General features: G+C 45.9%; 1 protein-coding gene across 1 annotated transcript in view; it reads right to left on the bottom strand.

Moving 5' to 3' along the window:
• IRF2 (interferon regulatory factor 2) overlaps positions 1-18,788 on the bottom strand; it is a 37,487-nt gene extending 18,699 nt beyond the window's left edge. The window contains exons 1-4 of the mRNA XM_038755095.1: positions 18,696-18,788; positions 4,206-4,305; positions 2,689-2,865; positions 968-1,014 (exon numbers count right to left, since the gene is read on the bottom strand). Of these exons, the coding sequence (XP_038611023.1) occupies positions 968-1,014; positions 2,689-2,865; positions 4,206-4,305; positions 18,696-18,782 (411 nt within the window). The 5' untranslated portion in view covers positions 18,783-18,788. The remainder of the gene's footprint in view (positions 1-967; positions 1,015-2,688; positions 2,866-4,205; positions 4,306-18,695) is intronic.
• Positions 18,789-20,075: the final 1,287 nt, after the last annotated feature.

The following is a 20,075-nucleotide window of genomic DNA, read 5'->3' on the forward strand; positions in this document are numbered from 1 at the left end:
TTATTTTGTTAGTATGTTTGGTTTTGTTCTCTGTCTCCCCCTTTAAGACTGTGAGCCCACTGTTGGGTAGGGACTGTCTCTCTATATATGTATCTATACCTGTATATATGTATATCACCTGTATATATGTATATATGTTTGTACATATTTGCTACTCTATTTATTTTACTTGTACATATCCATTCTATTTATTTTATTTTGTTAGTATGTTTGGTTTTGTTCTCTTTTAGACTGTGAGCCCACTGTTGGGTAGGGACTGTCTCTATATATATATGTATATATACCTGTATATATGTATATCACCTGTATATATGTTCGTACATATTTGCTACCCTATTTATTTTATTTTACTTGTACATATCTATTCTATTTATTTTATTTTGTTAGTATGTTTGGTTTTGTTCTCTGTCTCCCCCCTTTTAGACTGTGAGCCCACTGTTGGGTAGGGACTGTCTCTATACATATGTATATATACCTGTATATATGTATATCACCTGTATATATGTTTGTACATATTTGCTACTCTATTTATTTTACTTGTACATACCTATTCTATTAATTTTATTTTGTTAGTCTGTTTGGTTTTGTTCTCCGTCTCCCCCCTTTTAGACTGTGAGCCCACTGTTGGGTAGGGACCGTCTCTATGTGTTGCCAACTTGGACTTCCCAAGCGCTTAGTCCAGTGCTCTGCACACAGTAAGCGCTCAATAAATACGATTGATGATGCTGCTGATGCTGACTGTATATGTTGCCAACTTGTACTTCCCAAGCGCTTAGTCCAGTGCTCTGCACACAGTAAGCGCTCAATACGATTGATGATGATGCTGATGCCGACCGTCTCTATATGTTGCCAACTTGTACTTCCCAAGCGCTTAGTCCAGTGCTCTGCACACAGTAAGCGCTCAATAAATACGATTGATTGACTGATTGATATTGATCCCTCTCCCCCGTCCAGACCCCCAGCTCACCTTGATGGTCTTGACTCTGTCCTCCTTCTCGGTCTTCAGCTTCTTTCCTGCGGCCCGAGGACGAAGCCTGTTACAATCCGGCGGGCTCCACGGCCTCCCACGGCCCCATCCCGTCTCACCCCGCTTCAGTCTATACTTGGCTCTGCTGCCCGGATTATCTTTCCAGGGAAACGCCGGGCATGGCACGCCCTCCTCAAAACTCTCCAGGGGTTGCCTATCAAGCTTCATATCGAACAAAAACTCCTCCTTATAGGCTTCAAGGCCGTCCATCACATCACCCCCTCCTTCCTCACCTCCCTTCTGTCCTTCTCCAGCCCATCCCGCACCCTCCGCTCTTCTGATGCCGCTCACCTCCTCACCGGGCCTCGTCCTCACCCGTCCCGCCATCGGCCCACGTCCTTCCCCCGGCCCGGAATTCCCTCCCTCCGCACATCCGCCCAACAAGCTCTCTTCCCCCCTTCAAAGCCCTACTGAAAGCGCACTTCCTCCAGGAGGCCTTCCCGGACTAAGCCCTTCTTTTCCTCCGCTCCCCCTCCTCCCTCCCCACAGCACGCGGAAGCTGCGCGGCTCAGTGGAAAGAGACCGGGCTTTGGAGTCAGAGGTGGTGGGTTCAAATCCCAGCTCTGCCAACCGTCAGCTGGGTGACTTTGGGCGAGTCACTTCACTTCTCTGGGCCTCAGTTCCCTCATCTGTAAAAAGGGGATGAAGACTGTGAGCCCCCCGTGGGACAACCTGATTACCTTGTATCTCCCCCAGCGCTTGGAACAGTGCTTGGAACATAGTAAGCGCTTAATAAATGCCATTATTATTATTATTATTATAATCTGGGTTCTGAAGCAGCGTGGCTCAGTGGAAAGAGCCCGGGCTTTGGAGTCAGAGGTCATGGGTTCAAATCCCGGCTCCGTCACTCATCAGCTGTGTGACTTGGGCAAGTCACTTCACTTCTCTGGGCCTCAGTTCCCTCGTCTGGAAAAGGGATGAAGACTGTGAGCCCCCTGTGGGACAACCTCATCATCTTGTAACCTCCCCAGTGCTTAGAACAGTGCTTTGCACATAGTAAGCGCTTAATAAATGCCATTATTATTATTATTATTATTGTTCTCTAGGCCTCAGTTCCCTCATCTGGAAAATGGGGATTAAGACTGTGAGCCCCATGTGGGACAACCTGATCACTCTGTAAGCTCCCCAGCACTTAGAACAGTGCTTTGCACATAGTAAGTGCTTAATAAATGCCGCTATTATTATTATTATTCTCTGGGCCTCAGTTCCCTCATCTGGAAAACGGGGATTAAGACTGTGAGCGCCCTGTGGGACAACCTGATCACCTTGTAACCTCCCCAGCGCTTAGAACAGTGCTATGCACATAGCAAGCGCTTAATAAATGCCGCTATTATTATTATTCTCTGGGCCTCAGTCCCCTCATCTGGAAAACGGGGATTAAGACTGTGAGCGCCCTGTGGGACAACCTGATCGCCTCGTAACCTCCCCAGCGCTTAGCACATAGTAATCGCTTAATGAATGCCATTATTATTATTAGTCCTGGCTCCGGAGTGGGACGCCGGCCAAGCCATCATCATCATCATCAGTCGTATTTATTGAGCGCTTCCTGTGTGCAGAGCACTAAGTCACCTCTCCGGGCCTCAGTTTCCTCCTCTGTAAAATGGGGCTAGCAGTGCCCGCCTCTGCCTGAGGCGCGGGGCCGGCGCCGGCGGGGTTGGCACCTTTTTTGGACGGCCGCTCGGACAGCGGCAGCATGCGGTAGACCCGGAAGGCGTTGTTCCCCTTCTTGTTGCTCCTGTCCTTGACCTCCTCGATGTCGGGCAGGGAGTTCATGGCGCAGCGGAAGTTGGCCTTCCACGTTTTGGGGTCCGCCTTGTCCACCCCGGGCTGATGCTTCCCTGAGGAGGACGGGAGGAAGGAAGGGAGAAAGCGCGTTAGACGCCCCGGATGCTTTAGACGCCCCGCCGAGCGATGCGTCGGGGGGGACGCCGCCTGAGACCCCGAGGTGCTTCCCTCGGCGCAATTTGGGACGAGGGGGCTGCCCAGCCCAGAGACAACGTTTCATCCATCAGTCAATCAATCAATCAATCGTATTTATCGAGCGCTTACTGTGTGCGGAGCACTGGACTAAGCGCTTGGGAAGCACAAGTTGGCAACACATAGCGACGGTCCCTACCCACCAGCGGGCTCACAGTCTAGAAGGGGGAGACAGAGAACAAAACCAAACGTACTAACAAAATAAAATAAAATAAAATGAAATAAAATAAAATAAAATAAAATAAAATAAAATAAAATAATCCCTACTGAACAACAGGCTCACCCCGTCCCCCCACCCCTCTATTCTAGATAGAATAGATATGTACAAGTAAAATCAATCAATAAATAGAGTAATAAATCCGTCCAAACATATATACAGGGGCTGTGGGGAAGGGAAGGAGGTAAGGCGGGGGGGATGCAGAGGGGGAGGAGGGGGCTCAGCGTGGGAAGGCCTCCTGGAGGAGGTGAGCTCTCGGTAGGGCCTTGAAGGGAGGAAGAGAGCTAGTCTGGCGGATGTGGGGAGGGACAGGCGCTTAGTACAGTGCTCTGCACGCAGTAAGCGCTCAATAAATACGCTGAATGCATGAATGACATCCCCCCACCCTCGACGCGTGGCTGGAAACGTGGCTTCCGGGCGCGGGGTTGCCGCTGAGCCAACTTGTTCGTTCAGTCGTATTTATTGAGCGCTTACTGTGTGCACACCACTGGACTAAGCGCTTGGAAAGTACAGTTTGGCAACAGATAGAGATAATCAATCAATCGTATTTATTGAGCGCTTACTGTGTGCAGAGCGCTGTACTAAGCGATTGGGAAGTACAAGTTGGCAACATCTAGAGACGGTCCCTACCCAACAGTGGGCTCACGGTCTAAAAGGGGGAGATGGAGAACAAAACCAAACATACTAACAAAATAAAATGAAATGAAATGAAATAAAATAAAATAATAAAATAAAATAAAAAATAAAATAAAAAAATAAAAAAATAAAATAAAATAAAATAATAAAATAAAATAATAAAATAAAATAAAAAATAAAATAAAATAATAAAATAAAATAATAAAATAAAATAAAATAAAATAAAATAAAATAATAAAATAAAATAAAATAAAATAAAAGAATCCCTACTGAACAACAGGCTCACCCTGTCCCCCCACCCCTCTTCCCAACAAGCACAGGGGGCAGGGGGCGGGAAGTGGCAGGTACCCGTGTGGATGGCCCAGTTCCTGAATAGGGGGGCATCTTTCTCCACATCCCACCCGTGCCGGGCCGCGTGCATCCATGGGATCTGGAAAATCTTCTTCTCCTGGAAGCAGAAAGTAATAATAATAACCGGGGTGTCCGTCAAGCGCTTACTATGTACCGGACACCGTTCTAAGTGCTGGGGTGGATGGCAAATTGGTCGGACACAGTCTTGTCCCACATGGGTCTTAATCCAGGTTTCACAGCTGAGGCAGGTGAGGCACAGAGAAATAAGTGATCCGTCCACGGTCACACAGCAGACGAATGGAGGAGCTGGGATTCGAACCCACGACCTTCTGATTCCCGGGCCCGGGTTCTAACCGTTACACCACGCTGCTTTGGCCGGCAACCGATCTCCCCTAAAGGTACCGAGGATGGCCACTCGAGAAGCAGCGTGGCTCAGTGGAAAGAGCCCGGGCTTTGGAGTCAGAGGTCGTGGGTTCAAATCCCGGCTCCGCCACTTGTCAGCTGTGTGACTTTGGGCGAGTCACTTCACTTCCCTGTGCCTCAGTTACCTCCTCTGGAAAATGGGGATGAAGACAGTGAGCCCTCCCCGTGGGACAACCTGATCACCTTGTAACCTCCCCAGTGCTTAGAACAATCAATCAATCAATCAATCGTATTTATTGAGCGCTTACTGTGTGCAGAGCACTGTACTAAGCGCTTGGGAAGTACAAGTTGGCAACATCTAGAGACGGTCCCTACCCAACAACGGGCTCACAGTCTAGAAGGGGGAGACAGAGAACAAAACCAAACATATTAACAAAATAAAATAAATAGAATAGATATGCACAAGTAAAATAAATCAATAAATAGAGTGACAAATCCGTTCAAACATATATACATCTATACAGGTGCTGTGGGGAAGGGAAGGAGGTAAGGCGGGGGGGATGGAGAGGGGGAGGAGGGGGCTCAGTGTGGGAAGGCCTCCTGGAGGAGGTGAGCTCTCAGTAGGGCCTTGAAGACTGTGAGCCCACTGTTGGGTAGGGACCGTTTCTATATGTTGCCAACTTGTACTTCCCAAGTGCTTAGTACAGTGCTCTGCACACAGTATGCGCTCAATAAATACGATTGATTGACTGATTGAAGGGAACAGTGTTTGGCACATAGTAAGCGCTTAAATGCCATCACCATTATTATTATTATTACTATTACTGGGCTCATGATTGCCTCATTAACGATATTATCGATGACGGTGGTACTTAGTAATAATAATAATAATGGCATTTATTAAGTGCTTACTATGTGCAAAGCACTGTTCTAAGCACTGGGGAGGTTACAAGGTGATCAGGTTCATTCATTTCATTCAGTCGTATTTATTGAGCGCTTACTGTGGGCACAGCACTGTACCAAGCGCTTGGGAAGTCCAAGTCGGTAACATCTAGAGACAGTCCCTACCCAACAGTGATGATGATGATGATGGCATTTGTTAAGCGCTTACTATGTGCAAAGCACTGTCCTAAGCGCTGGGGAGGATACAAGGTGATCAGGTTGTCCCACGGGGGGGCTCCCAGTCTTCATCCCCATTTTCCAGATGAGGTCACTGAGGCCCAGAGCAGTGAAGTGGGGAGGAGGGGGCTCAGTGTGGGAAGGCCTCCTGGAGGAAGTGAGCTCTCAGTAGGGCCTTGAAGACTGTGAGCCCACTGCTGGGTAGGGACCGTCTCTATATGTTACCAACTTGGACTTCCCAAGCGCTTAATCCAGTGCTCTGCACACAGTAAGCGCTCAATAAATACGATTGATGATTGATGATGACAAGCGGTGGGGCCGGGATTCGAACCCATGACCTCGGACTCATAAAGCCCTGCACTAAGTTCTGAGATCCAAGCAGCTATCCTATCCTGTCTTGACTGCTGTATCAGTCAGCCTCCTTGCTGACCTCCCTGCCTCCTGTCTCTCCCCACTCCAGGCCACACTTCACTCTGCTGCCGGGATCGTTTTCCCAAAAAATAAACGCTCCGGCGACGCCTCCCAACTCCTCAAGGGCCGCCAGTGGTTGCCCGTCCACCTCCACATCCAACAGAAACCGCTTATTAATTAATTCATTCATTCATTCAATCGTATTTATTGAGCGCTTACTGTGCGCAGAGCACTGTACTAAGCGCTTGGGAAGTACAAGTTGGCAACACATAGAGACAGTCCCTACCCAACAGCGGGCTCACAGTCTAGAAGGGGGAGACAGACGACAAAACAAAACATATTAACAAATTAAAATAAATAGAATAAATAGGTACAAATAAAATAAAGAGGAATAAATACATACAATCATATACATATATACAGGTGCTGTGGCGAGGGGAAGGAGGTAAGGTGGGGGGAGGAAGGGGAGAGGAAGGACGGGGCTCGGTCTGGGAAGGCCTCCTGGAGGAGGTGAGCTCTCAGTAGGCTCAGTGGAAAGAGCCCGGGCTTTGGAGTCAGGGGTCACGGGTTCAAATTCTGCCTCCGCCGATTGTCAGCTGTGTGACTCTGGGCAAGTCATTTCACCTCTCTGGGCCTCAGTCCCCTCATCTGCAAAATGGGGATGAAGACTGTGAGCCCCCCATGGGACAACCTGATCACCTTGTAACCTCCCCAGCGTTTAGAACACTACTTTGCACATAGTAAGCATTTAATAAATGCCAACATTTATTATTATTATTATTATGATTATTCCCAGTTGTTCCTGAATAGGGATACTGCTTCCAAGCTGCACAATTTGGTGGCAGAGGCGGATGCTTTAAGGGCACTCGACTCGTCCCATCCCACCTTGGTTCCCTGATTTCCTATTCCAACCCGGCCCGGAGACTTCGCTGCTCTTCTAATGCCAAATATTCCTCGTCCTCGTCTATCTGGCCGCCAACCCCTCGCCCATGTCCTGGAATGCCCTCCCCCTACATATCCAACAAACAATCATTCTCTCCACCTACTAAACCTTATTAAAATAATAATAATAATAATAATAATGGTATTTATTAAGCGCTTACTATGTGCCAAGCACTGTTCTAAGCGCCGGGGGAGATACAAGGCGGTTAGGTTGTCCCCCGGGGGGCTCCCAGTCTTCATCCCCATTTTCATCATCATCATCAATCGTATTTATTGAGCGCTTACTGTGTGCAGAGCACTGTACTAAGCGCTTGGGAAGTACAAATTGGCAACATAGAGAGACAGTCCCTACCCAACAGTGGGCTCACAGTCTGATGAGGGAACTGAGGCCCAGAGAAGTGAAGTGACTTGCCCAAAGTCACCCAGCTGACAAGTGGTGGAGCCGGGATTTGAACCCATGACCTCTGCCTCCAAAGCCCGGGCTCTTTCCACTGAGCCACGCTGCTTCTCTTCACACCTCCTCCGAGTGGCCTTCCCCAATTTAGCCCTCATTTTCCCTACTCCCTCTACCTTGGATCCCCTCAGCGCTTAGAACAGTGCTTTGCACATACTAAGCACTTAACAAATGCCATTATTATTATTATTATTATTACCTTCCGCATCACCCTTGCAACTTCGATTTGTACCCTTTATTAATAATAATAATAATGATCTTGATGGCATTTATTAAGCGCTTACTATGTGCAAAGCAGGCGCTGGGGAAGTAACAAGGTGATCGGGTTGTCCCACGTGGGGCTCACAGTCTTAATCCCCATTATCCAGATGAGGGAACTGGAAAATTATTAAGCGCTTACTATGTGCATAATAATAATAATAATAATGGTATTTATTAAGCGCTTACTATGTGCAAAGCACTGTTCTAAGCGATCAGGTTGTCCCACGGGGAAGCTCAGTCTTCATCCCCATTTTCCAGATGAGGGAACTGAGGCCCAGAGAAGTGAAGTGACTTGCCCAAAGTCACGCAGCAGACAAGTGGCGGAGCCGGGATTTGAACCCATGACCTCTGACTCCAGCCCACCCTCAGCATTTAGGTATATATCCGTATTTTAATGTCCGTCTCCCCTTCTAGACTGTAAAGTCCTTGTGGGCACGGACCATAATCTACCAACTCTGTTAAACTGAACCCTCCCAAGCGCTTAGTACAGCGCTCTGAACACACGTACTCAGTAAATAAATAAATGTTTTGTTCCCTGTCTCCCCCTTCTAGACTGTGAGCCCGTTGTTGGGTAGGGACCGTCTCTATATGTTGCCGACTTGGACTTCCCAAGCGCTTAGTACAGAGCTCTGCACACAGTAAGCACTCAATAAATACGACTGAATGAATGAATAAATACTGTTGATTAACTGATATGCTGGAACTGAATCCCCATTTTAAAGATGAGGAAACTGAGGCCCAGAGAATAATAATAATGATGGCATTTGTTAATAATAATAATAATAATAATGGCATTTATTAAGCACTTACTATGTGCAAAGCACTGTTCTAAGCGCTGGGGAGATTACAAAGTGATCAGGTTGTCCCACGGGGGGCTCACAGTCTTAATCCCCATTTTACAGATGAGGTAACTGAGGCCCAGAGAAGTGAAGTGACTTGCCCAAAGTCACACAGCTGACAATTGGCAGAGCTGGGATTCGAACCCATGACCTCTGACTCCAAAGCCCGGGCTCTTTCCACTGAGCTACGCTGCTTCTCAAGTTAAGCGCTTACTATATGCCAAACACGGTTCTAAGCGCTGGGGTAGCTACAAGGTCCATCAGGTTGTCCCGAGTGGGGCTCACTGTCTTAATCCCCATTTTACAGATGAGGTCACTGAGGCACAGAGAATAATAATAATAATGGCACTTGTTAAGCGCTTACTATGTGCAAAGCACTGTTCTAAGCGCTGGGGGGATACAAGGTGATCAGGTTGTCCCACGTGGGGCTCACAGTCATAATCCCCATTTTACAGATGAGGTAACTGAGGCTCAGAGAAGTTAAGTGACTTGCCCAAGGTCACACAGCAGACAGGTGGCAGAGCCGGGACTCGAACCCATGACCTCTGACTCCAAAGCCCGGGCTCTTCCCACTGAGCCACGCGAAGTGACTTGCCCAAGCTCACAAAGCAGTAAAGTCTTCTCGACTGGGAGTCCACTGTTGGGTAGGGACCGTCTCTAGATGTTGCCAACTTGGACTTCCCAAGCGCTTAGTCCAGTGCTCTGCACACAGTAAGCGCTCAATAAGTACGACTGACTGAATGAATGAATAAAGGGACGGTGCCGGGATTAGAACCCAGGTCCTGGGACTCTCAGACCTGGGCTCTTTCCACCGGGCCACCCTGCTTCTCTGTTCCCAGTTCGGCCCGCCGTTGAGCCGGGTAATTCACTTAGCCTTTCTGGCTTCAGTTTCCTCATCTGTAAAATGGGAAGGAAACCCCGATCACCTCCTACTTCAAAGGGACATTGAGGTAAGTGTCCGTTTACTGGAACAATGAGGTCACCGTTGGGCAATTTTTTTCCACACATTAGGGGACTGTCGCTAATAATAATAATAATAATAATAATGATAGCATTTGTTAAGCGCTTACTATGTGTGAAGCACTGTTCTAAGCGCTTAACAAATGTACTTTTGTACATTTTGTACTTTTGTAATTTTGTACTTCCCAAGCGCTTAGTACAGTGCTCTGCACACAGTAAGCGCTCAATAAATACGATTGATGATGATGGGGGGGGATACAAGGTGATCAGATTGTCCCACGGGGGGCTCACAGTCTTAATCCCCATTTGACAGATGAGGGAACTGAGGCCCAGAGAAGAGAAGTGACTCGCCCAAAGTCACCCAGTTGACAGGTGGCGGAGCCGGGATTCGAACCCACGACCTCTGACTCCCAAGCCTGGGCTCTTTCCATTGAGCCACGCTGCTTCTCTAATAACAGTGCTAAGCGCTTAGTACAGTGCTCTGCACACAGTAAGCGCTCAATAAATGCGATTGAATGAATGAATGAATAACACACAGTAAGCGCTCAATAAATACGATTGAATGAATGAATGAATTATAACACACAGTAAGCGCTCAATAAATACAATTGAGTGAATAATAACACACAGCAAGCACTCAATAAATACGAATGAATGAATGAATAATAACACACAGTAAGCGCTCAATAAATATGATTGAATGAATGAATGAGTAACACACAGTAAGTTCTCAATAAATATGATTGAATGAATGAATGAATAACACACAATAAGCGCTCAATAAATACGATTGAATGAATGAATGAATAGCAACACATAGTAAGCGCTCAATAAATATGATTGAATGAATGAATGAATAGTAACACACAGTAAGGGCTCAATAAATACGATTGAATGAATGAATAACATCACACGGTAAGCGCTCAATACGATTGAATGAATGAATGAATAGTAACACACAGTAAGCACTCAATAAATACGATTGAATGAATGAATAACAACATAAAGTAAGCGCTCAATAAATACGATTGAATGAATAAATAACACACAGTAAGTGCTCAATAAATACGATTGAATGAATGAATGAATAGTAACACACAGTAAGTACTCAATAAATACTATTGAATGAATAGTAACACACAGTAAGCGCTCAACAAATACGATTGAATGAATGAATGAATAGTAACACACAGTAAGCCGTCAACAAATACGATTGATTGAATGAATGAATGAATAGTAACACACAGTAAGCGCTCAATAAATACGATTGAATGAATGAATAGTAACACACAGTAAGCGCTCAATAAATATGATTGAATGAATGAATGAGGAACACACAGTAAGCGCTCAATAAATACGATTGAATGAATGAATGAATAGCAACACACAGTAAGCGCTCAATAAATATGATTGAATGAATGAATGAATAACAACACACAGTAAGCGCTCAATAAATATGATTGAATGAATGAATAATAACAGTAGCAATAATAGCAATAGCAGGAAGCAAGCACTGTCTAGGGGAAAGTACCTGGGCCTGGGAAATCAGGAGACCAGATTTCTCGTTTTGGCTCTGTCTCTGTCCTCCTGTGTGACCTTAGGCAGCTCACTTAACCTCTCTGGGCCTCAGTTTCCTCATCTGCAAAATGGGGGCAAGCTGCCTCTCCCCTTGCCTCAGGCTGTGGGCCCCATGTGGTACAGGAATTGTGTCTGATCTAATTAATAATAATAATAATAATGATGGCATTTGTTAAGCGCTTACTATGGGCAAAGCACTGTTCTAAGCGCTGGGAGAGATACAAGGTGATCAGGGTGTCCCACGGGGGGCTCGCAGTCTTCATCCCCATTTTCCAGATGAGGGAACTGAGGCCCAGAGAAGTGAAGCGACTTGCCCAAAGCCACCCAGCTGACGAGTGGCGGAGCCGGGATTTGAACCCCTGACCTCTGACTTCAAAGCCCGGGCCTGGGAGTCGGAAGGACCTGAGTTCCACTCCTGGCTAAGTCACTCACCTGCTGTGTGACCCTGGGCTAATCGCTTTACTTCTCTGAGCCTCAGTTACCTCATCTGTAAAATGGGGATTAAGACTGTGAACCCTCTGAGGGACAGGGACCGTGCCAACCCAATAAGCTTGTATCATATTTTTTCTTCCTCCCTTCAAGGCCCTACTGAGAGCTCACCTCCTCCAGGAGGCCTTCCCACACTCAGCCCCCTCCATACCCCCCGCCTTACCTCTTCCCCTCCCCACAGCACCTGTATATATGTATAGATGTTTGTACGGATTTATTACTCTATTTATTGATTTATTTTATTAGTACATATTTATTCTATCTCTTTTATTCTGTTAATATGTTTTGTTTTGTTGTCTGTCTCCCCCTTCTAGACTGTGAGCCCACAGTTGGGTAGGGACCGTCTCTAGATGTTGCCAACTTGGACTTCCCAAGCTCTTAGTCCAGTGCTCTGCACACAGTAGGCGCTCAATAAATATGATTGATTGATTGATTGATAGAAGAAGGTGGTTACAGCGTTGAGGCCACGGGGAAGCGAAAGCGGAAACTTCTGCTCAGTCCCTCAGCAGGAACTGACATTGATTGATTAATTGATTGGAGCAAGCGGGCTGGGATGGGCAGGCTGATCGCTGCCGGGGTTGGCGGCCAAAAGATAGGCGGGGGTGGCCCGGAGGAGAAAAGTCCCATCGCTTCATTCATTCAATCGTATTTATTGAGCGCTTACTGTGTGCAGAGCACTGGACTAAGCACTTGGGAAGTCCAAGTTGGCAACATATAGAGACGGTCCCTACCCCACAGCGGGCTCACAGTCTAGAAGGGGGAGACAGCCAGCAAAACAGAACATATTAGCAAAATAAAATAAATAGAATACATTTGTACAAATGAAATACATAAATAGAGTAATTAATACGTACAAACATATATACATATATACAGGTGCTGTGGGGAGGGGAAGGAGGTAAGGCGGGGGGGATGGAGAGGGGGAGGAGGGGGCTCAGTCTGGGAAGGTTCTTTTGATACATTCAATCATTCATTCAATCGCATTTATTGAGCGCTTACTGTGTGCAGAGCACTGGACTAAGCGCTTGGGAAGTCCAAGTCGGCCACATCTAGAGACGGTCCCTACCCAACTGCGGGCTCACAGTCTAGAAGGGAGGAGACGGACAACAAAACAAAACATATTAACAAAATAAAATAAATAGAATAGATATGTACAAGTAAAAGAAATAAATAGAGTAATAAATCTGTACAAACATATATACATCTATACAGGTGCTGTGGGGAGGGAAGGAGGTAAGGCGGGGGGATGGAGGTGGGAGGAGGGGGCTCAGTCTGGGACGGTTCTTTTGATTCATTCATTCATTCATTCATTCATTCAATCATATTGAGCGCTTACTGTGCGCAGAGCACTGTACTAAGCGCTTGGGAAGTACAATTTGGCAACATATAGAGACGGTCCCTACCCAACAGTGGGCTCACAGTCTAGAAGTGACTTTTGATAAGTCACTTCCTCACCCCAGGCTTCATTTTTGTTTAGAGAGAGTTAATCTTGTATTTTTTTACGACCAATTAAGGCCAAAATACACGGAGAGAGGCAGGTCGGAACGGAGTGGCTTCATTTTTGTTTAAATAGAGTTAATCTTGTATTTTTTTATGACCAATTATGGCCAAAATACACCGAGAGAGGCAGGTCAGAACGGAGTGGGTTAGGTCCCGCGGGCTTTTTAACGCGTTGGCTCGAAACCACGGAAGATGACGTCTTGAAGTGACTGCAAAAGCCTTCTGTGGGTCACCCGGAGGCCCCGCTTCCCAACCGGTATTCCTATCCCAACTTCTCTGGTGGTTCACGGGAGCCCGCAGCCCCCGCTTCCTCTCCGATCCGCTATATCCGGGCCCCTGATCAATCAATCAATCAATCAATCGTATTTATCGAGCGCTTACTGTGTGCAGAGCACTGGACTAAGCGCTTGGGAAGTCCAAGCTCGGCAACATCTAGAGATGGTCCCTACCCAACGGTGGGCTCACAGTCTAGAAGGGGGAGACAGAGAACAAAACCAAACATATTAACAAAATAAAATAAATAGGATATGTACAAGTAAAATCAATCAATCAATCAATAAATAGATGACCGATGACCTCCTTTACTCAGTCTCCGTCCTCCTTGACTTCTCAGCTGCTCTGAACACCGGGGATCCCTCCCTCCTCTGAGACACGTTATCCTTCTAGACTGTGAGCCCACTGTTGGGTAGGGACCGTCTCTATATGTTGCCAACTTGGACTTCCCAAGCGCTTAGTCCAGTGCTCTGCACACAGTAAGCGCTCAATAAATACGATTGAATGAATGAATGAATGGTGAGCCCACTGTTGGGTAGGGACCGTCTCTATATGTTGCCAACTTGGACTTCCCAAGCGCTTAGTCTTGTGCTCTGCACACAGTAAGTGCTCAATAAATACGACTGAATGAATGAATGAATGAATGGTGAGCCCACTGTTGGGTAGGGACCGTCTCTATATGTTGCCAACTTGGACTTCCCAAGCGCTTAGTACAGTGCTCTGCACACAGTGAGCGCTCAATAAATACGACTGATTGATTGATTGATTGATCCTTGATACCCTTCTTTTCTGGTTCTCCTCCTCCTCCCTCTCTGGCCACCGCTTCTTTTTTTTTATGGTTTTTGTTAAGCACTTACTAGATAATAATAATAACAATGGCATTTATTAAGTGCTTACTATGTCAGCCCACTGATGGGTAGGGACCGTCTCTATATGTTGCCAATGTGGACTTCCCAGGCACTTAGTCCAGTGCTCTGCACACAGTAAGCGCTCAATAAATACGATTGAATGAATGAATGAATGAATGAATGAATGCAAAGCACCGTTCTAAGCACTGGGGAGGTTACAAGGAGATCAGACTGTCCCACGTGGGCTCACAGTCTTAATCCCCATTTTACAGACGAGGTAACTGAGCACAGAGAAGTTAAGTGACTTGCCCAAATAATAATAATAATTATAATGATGGCATTTGTTAAGCGCTTACTATGTGCAAAGCACTGTTCTAAGTGATCAGATTGTCCCACGTGAGGCTCACAGTCTTAATCCCCATTTTTACAGATGACGTAACTGAGGCACAGAAAAGCGAAATAATAATAATAATGATAGCATTTGTTAAGCGCTTACTATATGCAAAGCAGTGTTCTAAGCGCTGGGGAGGATACGAGGTGATCAGATTGTCCCACGTGAGGCTCACGGTCTTAATCCCATTTTTACAGAGGAGGTAATTGAGGCACAGAGAAGCGAAATAATAATAATAATAATAATGACGGCATTTGTTAAGCGCTTACTATGTGCAAAACACTGTTCTAAGTGCTGGGGACGATATGAGGTGATCAGATTGTCCCACGTGAGGCTCACAGTCTTAATCCCCATTTTACAGATGAGGTAACTGAGGCACAGAGAAGCGAAGGAGGAGGAGGAGGAGGAAGAGCTATTTTCTTTTATTTTGTTAGTATGTTTGGTTTTGTTCTCTGTCTCCCCCTTCTAGACTGTGAGCCCACTGTTGGGTAGGGACCGTCTCTCTATGTTGCCAACTTGGACTTCCCAAACGCTTAGTACAGTGCTCTGCACACAGTAAGCGCTCAATAAATACGATTGATTGATTGATTGATTGATTGATCTTCTCACTGTGCCTCCCTCTCACCTATCTCACCGCTGACTTTTTGCCCACCTCTGTCTTGGAACACCCTCCCTTTTTCTATTCTATTTATTTTATTTTGTTAACATGTTTGGTTTTATTCTCTGTCTCCCCCTTCTAGACTGTGAGCCCACTGCTGGGTAGGGACCGTCTCTAGATGTTGCCAACTTGGACTTCCCAAGCGCTTAGTACAGTGCTCTGCACACAGTAAGCGCTCAATAAATACGATTGATTGATTTTTCTATCCAAAACACCATCACTCCCCCGGCCTTCAAAGCCTTAACGCCGGTCCGTCTCCTCCGAGAGGCCTTCCCTGACTAGGCCCTCCTTTCCTCTTCCCCCGTTCCCTCCTGCGTCGCCCTTTACTTTATTTTACCTGTACATATTTACTATTCCATTTATTTTGTTAACGATGTGCATTTTGCTTTCATTCTATTTCCTCATCATCAATCGTATTTACTGAGCGCTTACTATGTGCAGAGCACTGTACTAAGCGCTTGGGAAATAATAATGATGGCATTTATTAAGCGCTTACCATGTGCAAAGCACTGGGGAGGTTACAAGGTGATCAGGTTGTCCCACAGGGGGCTCACAGTCTTAATCCCCATTTCCCAGATGAGGGAACTGAGGCCTAGAGAAGTTAACTGACTTGCCCAAAGTCACACAGCTGACAATTGGCGGAGCTGGGATTTGAACCCATGACCTCTGACTCCAAAGCCTGTGCTCTTTTCCACTGAGCCACACTGCTTCTCTTAATTATAATGGCATTTGTTAAGCGCTTACTATGTGCAAAGCACTGTTCTAAGCGCTGGGGGGGGTACAAGGTGATCAAGTTGCCCCCCATGGGGCTCACAATCAATCCCCATTTTACAGATGAGGTAACTGAGGCTCAGAGAAGTTAAGTGACTTGCCCAAGGTCACACAGCCGTCATGTGGTGGAGTCGGAATTCGAACCCATGACCTCTGACTCCAAAGCCCGGGCTCTTTCCACTGAGCCACGCTGCTTCTCTATCTGTTCCGACGACTTGACACCCGTCCACACGCTTGGTTTTGTTGTCCGTCTCCCCCTTCTAGACTGTGAGCCCGTCGTTGGGTAGGGACCGTCTCTCTACGTTGCCAACTTGGACTTCCCAAGCGCTTAGTACAGTGCTCTCTGCACACAGTAAGCACTCAATAAATACGATTGAATGAACGAATGAACGTTGGACACAGTCCCCGTCCCGCATGGGTCTCACAGCCTTAAGTCCAGTTTTACAGGTGAGGGAACTGAGGCACGGAAAAGTGAAGTGACTTTTTTTTTTTAATGGCATTTATTAAGCGCTTACTATGTGCAAAGCACTGTGCTAAGCGCTGGGGAGGTTACAAAGTGATCAGGTTGTCCCACATGTGGCTCACAGTCCTAATCCCCATTTTACAGATGAGGTAACTGAGGCACAGAGAAGTTAAGTGACTTGCCCAAAGTCACACAGCTGATTGGTAGACAAGTGGCAGAGGTGGGACTAGACTGTGAGCCCGCTGTTGGGTAGGGACCGTCTCTAGATGTTGCCAACTTGGACTTCCCAAGCGCTTAGTCCAGTGCTCTGCCCACAGTAAGCGCTCAATAAATACGACTGAATGAATGAATCCCCGCTCCCAGCACTTTTATGTCCGTATCCATCATTTATTTATCCCCTCTAGACTGTGAGATTGTTTGGGGCAGGGAACATCTCTGTTTATCATTGTTGGGTAGGGACTGTCTCTATATGTTGCCAACTTGTACTTCCCAAGCGCTTAGTACAGTGCTCTGCACACAGTAAGCGCTCAATAAATACGATTGATTGATTTGGACTCTCCCCAGAGCTCGGTACAATGCTCCGCACACAGTAAGCGCTCAATAATAATAATGGCATTTGTTAAGCACTTACTATGTGCCAAGCACCGTTCTAAGCGCTGGCGGGGGGAATGACGAGGTCATCACTGAGAAGCAGCGTGGCTCAGTGGAAAGAGCCCGGGCTTTGGAGTCAGAGGTCATGGGTTCAAATCCCGGCTCCACCAACTGTCAGCTGGGTGACTCTGGGCAAGTCACTTCACTTCTCTGGGCCTCAGTTCCCTCATCTGTAAAATGGGGATGAAGACTGTGAGCCCCCTTTGGGACAACCTGATCATCTTGTAACCTCCCCAGTGCTTAGAACAGTGCTTTGCACAGAGTAAGTGCTTAATAAATGCCATTATTATTATTATTATTCTCTGGGCCTCAGTTCCCTCATCTGTAAAATGGGGATGAAGACTGTGAGTCCCCTGTGGGACATCCTGATTACCTTGTAACCTCCCCAGCGCTTAGAACAGTGCTTTGCACATAGTAAGCACTTAATAAATGCTATTATTATTATTATTATTATCAGGTTGTCCCACGTGAGGCTCACAATCTTCATCCCCACTTGACAGACTTCATCCCCACTTATAGATGAGGGAACTGAGGCCCAGATAATAATAATAATAATGGCATTTGTTCAGCGCTTACTGTGTGCAAAGCACTGTTCTAAGCGCTGGGGGGATACAAGGTGATCAGGTTGTCCCACGTGGGGCTCACAGTCTTCATCCCCATTTTCCAGATGAGGGAACTGAGGCCCAGATAATAATAATAATGGCATTTGTTCAGCGCTTACTGTGTGCAAAGCACTGTTCTAAGCGCTGGGGGGATACAAGGTGATCAGGTTGTCCCACGTGGGGCTCACAGTCTTCATCCCCATTTTCCAGATGAGGGAACTGAGGCCCAGATAATAATAATAATGGCATTTGTTCAGCGCTTACTACGTGCAAAGCACTGCTCTAAGCGCTGGGGGGATACAAGGTGATCAGGTTGCCCCACGGGGGGCTCACAGTCTTCACCCCCATTTTCCAGATGAGGGAACTGAGGCCCAGATAATAATAATAATGGCATTTGTTAAGCGCTTACTATGTGCAAAGCACTGTTCTAAGAGCTGGGGGGATACAAGGTGATCAGGTTGTCCCACGTGGGGCTCACAGTCTTCATCCCCATTTTCCAGATGACCTAACTGAGGCCCAGAGAAGCGAAGTCACCCAGCTGACAAGTGGTGGAGCCGGCATTCGAACCCATGACCTCTGACTCCCACTTTCCACCGAGCCACGCTGCTTCTCCAATAATCAATCAATTGTATTTATTGGGCGCTTACTGTGTGCAGAGAACTGGACTAAGCGCTTGGGAAGTCCAAGTTGGCAACATATAGGGACGGTCCCTACCCAACAGGGTGCAGAGCACTGGACTAAGCGCTTGAGAAGTCCAAGTTGGCAACATATAGAGACGGTCCCTACCCAACAGTGGGCTCACAGTCTAGAATAATAAATAATCTGCCAGGCGGGTGGGCCCACCCACCCCAGGATGCCCCCGGCCCGCTGAGCCCGCAGCCCCCCGACCCCCGGGGTCCCCGCCAAGAGCTCACCTTGTTCAGCCACTTGAGGCCGGGGATAGTGTTGGAGTTTATCTGTTCTTCCAGCCACGGCCTCATTCGCATCCGTTCCACGGGCATCGTCACCTTCGGCCCAAGACACAATCAATCAATATCAATCAATCAATCGTATTTATTGAGCGCTTACTGTGTGCAGAGACACAACACCCAGCGTCATTAGCTCTACCACGAAAACTCCCTCTAGACTGTAAGCTCGCTGTGGGCAGGGGATGTGTGTCGCCTGCTTCACTGTCATTCAGTCATTCAATCGTCTTTATTGAGCGCTTACTGTGTGCAGTCTTTTAGACTGTGAGCCCACTCTTGGGTAGGGACTGTCTCTATATGTTGCCAATTTGTACTTCCCGAGCGCTTAGTACAGTGCTCTGCACACAGTAAGCGCTCAATAAATACGATTGATTGATTGATTGCACACAGTATATTCATATATTTATGACTATATACGTGCACACAGTAAGTGCTCAATAAAGACGACTGAATGAATGAATGAATATACGCATAGATGTCTGTAGGTATTTATTACTCTATTTTATTTGTCCGTATTGATTTTATTTTGTTAATATGTTTTGTTTTGTCGTCTGTATATATGTATATATGTTTGAACATATTTATTGCTGTATTTATTTTTTTATTTTATTTGTACACATTGATTTTATTCTGTTAATATGTTTTGTCGTCTGCATATATGTATATGTTTGAACATATTGCTCTATTTATTTATTTTATTTGTACATATTGATTTTATTCTGTTAATATGTTTTGTTTTGTCGCCTGTATATATGTTTGAACATATTTATTGCTCTATTTATTTATTTATTTTATTTCTACATATTGATTTTATGTTAATATGTTCTGTTTTGTCATCTGTATATATGTATATATGTTTGAACATATTTATTACTCTATTTATTTATTTTACTTGTACATATCTATTCTATTTATTTCATGTTGTTAATATGTTTGGTTTTGTTCTCTGTCTCCCCCTTGTAGACTGTGAGCCCACTGTTGGGTAGGGACTGTCTCTATATGTTGCCAACTTGTACTTCCCAAGCGCTTAGTACAGTGCTCTGCACACAGTAAGTGCTCAATAAATACGATTGATTGATTGATTGCACACAGTATATTCATATATTTATGACTATATATGTGCACACAGTAAGTGCTCAATAAAGATGACTGGATGAATGAATATACGCATAGATGTCTGTAGGTATTTATTACTCTATTTTATTTGTCCGTATTGATTTCATTTTGTTAATATGTTTTGTTTTGTCATCTGTATATATGTATATATGTTTGAACATATTTATTGCTCTATTTATTTATTGATTTTATTTGTACATATTGATTTTATTT

The sequence above is a fragment of the Tachyglossus aculeatus genome, chromosome 12 (assembly GCF_015852505.1).
Source record: "Tachyglossus aculeatus isolate mTacAcu1 chromosome 12, mTacAcu1.pri, whole genome shotgun sequence".
In the NCBI taxonomy this organism is placed as follows: Eukaryota; Metazoa; Chordata; class Mammalia; order Monotremata; family Tachyglossidae; genus Tachyglossus; species Tachyglossus aculeatus.